Genomic DNA, 5,750 nt, shown 5'->3' with positions numbered 1-5,750 from the left:
GTGTGTGCTTCCTGGCCTCTGATTGGTCGTTTGACGTAATATTCCTGTCTTCTGATTGGTTCTTAGTTTCACCTTTCTGATTGGTAGCTGGTTGTTCCCTGTAGTCCTGAGAAGGGCCGGAGTTTCTAGGTTTCACTTGTGAGGGTTTGGTTTTCACTTGTGTGTTGGTTTCCACCAGTGTGTGTGAGGTTTCCACCTGTGTGTTGGTGGTCTCTCCCTGTGTGAGTTTTGTTTCTTCTTGTGTAGGATCTGGTGGCGTGTGGTGATTTGGTTGCTCTACTGCTGTGGGTTTCTTTTTCCTGCCTCTTCGCTGGACTATTTGGAAATCTCCTTCACATTCATTGTCTTCTTTGTGAGCAGAGGGGAGTGGATTGTCGATGGCATTGTGGTTTTCTTGTGAGTTTGTCCCTTCTTCAGATTGATGGTCCTCATAAGAGCCGGTTTTTCGTTGTTCATCTTCTGTGGTGTCTTCTCGCTGTGTTGTGTGGGAAGAAACTTCTTCATCACGGCTCTTAAGTGGCCTGCGTGTCTCCTGTAAAACTGCGTTTGAGCCGAAATCTCTTGAGCGAAAAGTCTTGAGAAAGATGCTTCTTGTAGTTTCTGACTTGAAGTACACAATGGCTTTGTTTTCATCCTTCTCTACTTGGAATTGATTGACGTCAATCCATCTCACGTCCTCCTTTGTGTAATGGCTGGGTAAGTGCTTAATGGACACTGGAGGAGCCTTCATGAGCATATCAAACTCCATTACGGCCTTCTGTGCTAGATCGTACATCTCCCTCAGATGGTCATCGATGTCTTCTTTATTATGGGTGCGAGTTCTGCTTCCGTGGGCCTCTCTGCTGGAGATCCAATGGGGTCCAGAATCGCCAGGCTCTCTTCTAGTGGGTGCTCTCTTAGGTGGACGTGACATGGCTCTAAAAAGGGCCGAACTTCTAAGTGGGTTGATTCAAGGAAAGGGTCTCTCTAAGTTGTGTTTGTGCCTCTCTATGCTTTCCTAAAGAGATAATATTGTGTTCCCGTCAGCCGACTGTCGCCAAAGGCTGTACAACCTATATGGTCAGCGCGAAGCTTGACGCACAATAGGGGGTCCAGCCGACGGAATAGCAATGCTTATTTCTCTACGAAGCGGTGTGTGTAAGTGTGTGTTTTTCAGTTTTCTTTAGTAGCACACAACTCTTCTCTAAATTTTTACTTTTTCTACAAGGAGTAATCTCTTCTTCGCTGGTGAACACACCTTCGTTAACACCGCAAGGTTTCCCGGTGTGTCAAGCTGTCTTCTACGGCAAATAGCGGCATCATCTTCTTAAACACTTCTTCGATGTAGAATCTTCTCTGTGGGTCTAGATCCCCTCCTAGATCATCTGATGACCCCAACCAACAAGAACTCGTGGTTTTGTTCCTTCGAATTTGCAGGGAAAGCACGGAGGAAAAACACAAATTGTGTCTCAGCCAATCTATGATGGTGCAATGGAGTGTATGGGATATATATATACTCATGTACGTATGATTGGACTCTTCGGATTGGTGGTTGAAATGGCGGCTTTTGATTGGTGCTTGAAATGGCGGGATATGGTTGGTGTCCATGTTTTGCTCAGTTGGAATCCTGTGTCTCTGTTAAGGTTCGTTTTCTCTTGTATGATTGCAACGGCTTCTTTTATCCTCCTGTCCCAAACTCTTGAGCATTTTGCTATTATTTCGGCATCTGTAAATAAAATCTTATGTTGCTATTTGATGCTATGTTCAGCCAGTCCGGATATTTCTGGTTAGTTTAGTCTGATGTAACTGTTGTCTTCTTTGCATCTGGCTTCAATGGTTCGTCCTGTTTGTCCAATATATGACTTACCACATTCACATGGGATGCGGTAAACTCCAGGAGTTCGGAGGCCCAGGTCGTCTTTGGTTGATCGTATTAAGTTCTTTATTTTTGCTGGAGGCTTGTGTATTGTCCTGATGTTGTACCTGGCAAATAGTCTGCTGAGCTTTCCAGAAGTGTTCCCGGTGTATGGGAGGCAGATCGTGTTCTTCCGTTCTTCATTCACAGTTTCTTGTGCACTTTTGTCCTTGTTGTCAGTGTCCTTCGTTCTGGTCCTTTTCAGAGCCATATTTATATCTCTTATTGAGTATCCATTCTGTAGCATGGTGCTGCGAAGGTGATTAAGTTCCTCTATTAAACAATCCTTGTCGGAGATGGAGAATGCTCTATGTGCTAAAGTGTTGAGAACTCCAAGCCGTTGAGCTTTGTGATGGAAACTGTTTGCGTTCAGATATAAATCTGTATGTGTTGGTTTCCTGTATACCCTATGGCCTAGGCTGCCATCCGGTCTTCTGTATATCATGATGTCAAGAAATGGTAGACGTCCATCTTGTTCAACTTCCACTGTGAATTTAATATTCGGATGCTGGTTATTGAGATGCTGCAGGAATTCCTGAAAGGCGTCGCGTCCATGTGGCCAGATGGTAAAGGTGTCATCAACATATCTATAAAAATGTGTGGGTGCAAGTGGTGCTTTCTTCAGTGCTTCATGTTCAAAGTGCTCCATATAAAAATTGGCTACTTCAGGTGAGAGTGGAGAACCCATGGCGACGTCGTCTGTTTGCTCATAGTACTGTGGTGAACAAATATAATTGAAAACTTCTTTTGTATCGGTTTGTGGTTTTCGAGATATTCCCGTGGATGAATTAAAATGGTCCACCCCGTATATATAGTGTATCTTTGTCTGTAATACATAAAATTCTTCAATATATAGCAATTTTATGGTAATATATCACTTCCTAGACCTTGAAAAATTATGATTCGACACCAAAATCACTTTCCTAACTGACTTAGTTCCTTAGTTATGCATGTTGGTTGCTTATTTGGCGACCATGTTGGAAAATGGCGTCTGTGGAGATAAGCGACCATAATTGAGATGTCTACCCAGGAAAAAATAAGCAACGATAGGTCGGAGAACACGATGCAACAATAAAACTCCGTGCACCCACAAATTTTTAGGAGCATGTACTGTGGATGCATGACTAAATATACTGGATTTAAAAATTTAATTGACTCACACTGATGGGACGAAAATTGAATGAGTAATTTATTGACACAAAAGTAATACTTCCATCATCATTCACTTGCCTTTAATAATCCGTCTCCTTTAGCCTAAGGGGCATAGTCAGGGAACGTTAAGCTGAAATTTTTTATTTCAGTTTCCCCATTCTAATGTTGAAAACAGCACTGCTCATACCTTAGTAGTCCATATAACACTGCCATGTCGCATAAATGCCGTATAAAACGCAAAAGGGGATTTTTATGCTACGAAGTAGATTATCTCTTAATTAGTTAATTTGTTGCAGTTTCAGAGTCCTTTCACAACACCGCGAACTATATGAGACATGGATTTACAGTTTCAGGATAAATCCGCGCGATTCTAATGAGTTCGACTCTTTCCCTTCAGAAATAGAACCAGAAGCCATGCATGATCTACCAGTGCAACACGAAGCTACTTAAAGATTAATGTGTAACTAACATTTAGATATAAATATAATACAACTGTAAAATTTGTGTGCTAGTTACGTATAAATACTATAAAAATATAAAAATATGTTCTACAAATTCTTCTAAGGTGAAAATATATTAAACAATTAATCTACCTGATTGATTGCAATGTAGAGAGAAATAAAATGAAGTAATGAAAAATGACTTACGAGTAGTACAAAATATTTCCTTTTGAATTGTATTTACTGTTCTTGCTAAGAATTTTCGGTAGCAGTGAAGTGAATTGGGACCTAACTTGACTCTTGTAGTACTCGAGTAGTCGAATACTATGACAGGAACATTTTTGAAATTTGACCGTGGGAACATGAGCAATTTTACAATTAAATTTGAAAATAAGAAAGGGAGGGAGTTAATGTTGTAATCGGCAAACTGAGCTTGTGCTGTATATATGTTTGGATTTAATAAAACACTTCTGACCAGAGTATATACACTTGTTTATTAAAAACTAAATTCCAGTGTAACAGTTTCAACAACGTAACGTTGTCTTCATCAGACACTAACTCTCAACAGAGTTAGTGTCTGATGAAGACAACGTTACGTTGTTGAAACTGTTACACTGGAATTTAGTTTTTAATAAACAAGTGTATATACTCTGGTCAGAAGTGTTTTATTATTTCTTTAGTGAGTTCCAGAGTCGTGATGGATAGAGTTGCATGTTTGGATTATATCTATTCTCTCGATTTTCGACTGTTGTCTCAATTCCCAGATGTAGTATATTTTCCTTCCCCCAGGGGGACATGGGAAAGAATAAATAAATCTGAATTTAAGAGGTTGATAACATTCAGTTAATAGTTTTGAAGGTCATAAGGTGCTATATTACCAACCAAAGACTCAAAAGCTTAAATTCAAAACGTTCGGGGTATCAAAAACAATTGTTTGGATTATTTTTTTAGAACATAAATAAAGCCTTACATCTTAGCCAGTTACTGTGCCTGTAACCGTTTCTAATTGTAACGACGATAGCGCGGTGCAAACTAGAAGCACCTACGCACACACTCACTTACAAAGTTCGCACACAATGTCTTTTTTTTAAGACGGGAGTTCAGATGGTTCGGACTCCACGATAATCAGTAGGTTCACGTCTTATATAGCTTCGCTGCTGAACGGGACGTTAAACTGAAAATCAACTCCACACTTTTTTTTTTCATTTTTGTGTCATCTAATCACACGGTTATCACACTTTTCAATAAAATACTGTATTATGTACATGTTCATTATGCAATTAAATGCTACGGTACTTCGTTTTCCAAGATATATTTGTCATATAGTTGTCAATCACAGTCTGATTGTATTGTGTACAGTCACAGACAAGAATACTTAATCTCTTGATTGCTATAAATCCATAAGATGGGCTAAGTACGTACTTTAATTTGCAATGACAAAACGCCTGTACAGACGCAACCCAACTTACATATAACTTTTTATCCAGTTGGTAACGTGGATCACTGTAAAAAAAAAAAAACAGCCATTTATTTTGCACTTGATGCCTTGGAGCGTGTTGCCCGATTAGTACCATATATCAAATATATTATAACTAGTATGGGCACGCATGCTGCACGTAAGAAGAAAAAAGAAATAAGAACTAAAAATTCCAAAACTGGAACAATCGAAGGAAATAATTTTGTTAACAGTCCTCTCTATTCAGCGTTCTGTTCCTATTCCTTGTCATTCGAACTTTTATTTTGTTCTGCACATGACATCTTGGTTATCGCACAGAGAATGGATTGATATTGAAGTTGAAGCATGTTGAAAAGCTCGGACACGCCAGGATTGGAACAGTTCTTCTGTTTGTATTTCTAATGCTTAACCACTAGCCTAAGCGTGTCTGTTTCTCTAGTTTACACAAGAACCTTTAGCTAGTTATTTTTTTCCCATGCATTTGACCATTAATAGCTTTTCTTTATTTTGAACATTTGTCGTGAATCTGCATGCTATTATACTACGGCTACAAACAAGCATTTTCTGCACCAAAAAGCTCTTGACACCTTTAAACAAATCCATATCCTACTACATCCGTACAGTGTTTCTACTATTTACCTGTAAATGTTAGCAACTGGTCAATCCATTAGGGCATTGTTAGAACTATTCTTATTTTAATGCTATAAGAATTGTATTTATATAGCTTTATTGTCCTTCTTCGTACGGAGAACATGATTCATTTTGAATACAAAAGTCAATGCGGACTGAAGTTGGATTAAACGGCATC

General features: G+C 39.2%; 1 protein-coding gene across 1 annotated transcript; it reads right to left on the bottom strand.

The window, feature by feature from the left end:
• Window positions 1-1,766: 1,766 nt before the first annotated feature.
• LOC145665902 (uncharacterized) lies at window positions 1,767-2,582 on the bottom strand. The gene has a single exon (XM_081733009.1). It carries the CDS (start codon window positions 2,580-2,582, stop codon window positions 1,767-1,769), a length of 816 nt encoding a protein of 271 aa, XP_081589135.1.
• Window positions 2,583-5,750: the final 3,168 nt, after the last annotated feature.

The sequence above is a fragment of the Thermobia domestica genome, chromosome 12 (genome assembly GCF_964235325.1).
Source record: "Thermobia domestica chromosome 12, izTheDome1.hap1.1, whole genome shotgun sequence".
Classification (NCBI taxonomy): Eukaryota; Metazoa; Arthropoda; class Insecta; order Zygentoma; family Lepismatidae; genus Thermobia; species Thermobia domestica.
This window is presented reverse-complemented; position numbering and strand designations above follow the sequence as displayed.

Bases quoted from the DNA above. Each gene is read 5' to 3' on its own strand.
- LOC145665902 (XM_081733009.1), bottom strand. From the start codon at position 2,582: ATGGGTTCTCCACTCTCACCTGAAGTAGCCAATTTTTATATGGAGCAC.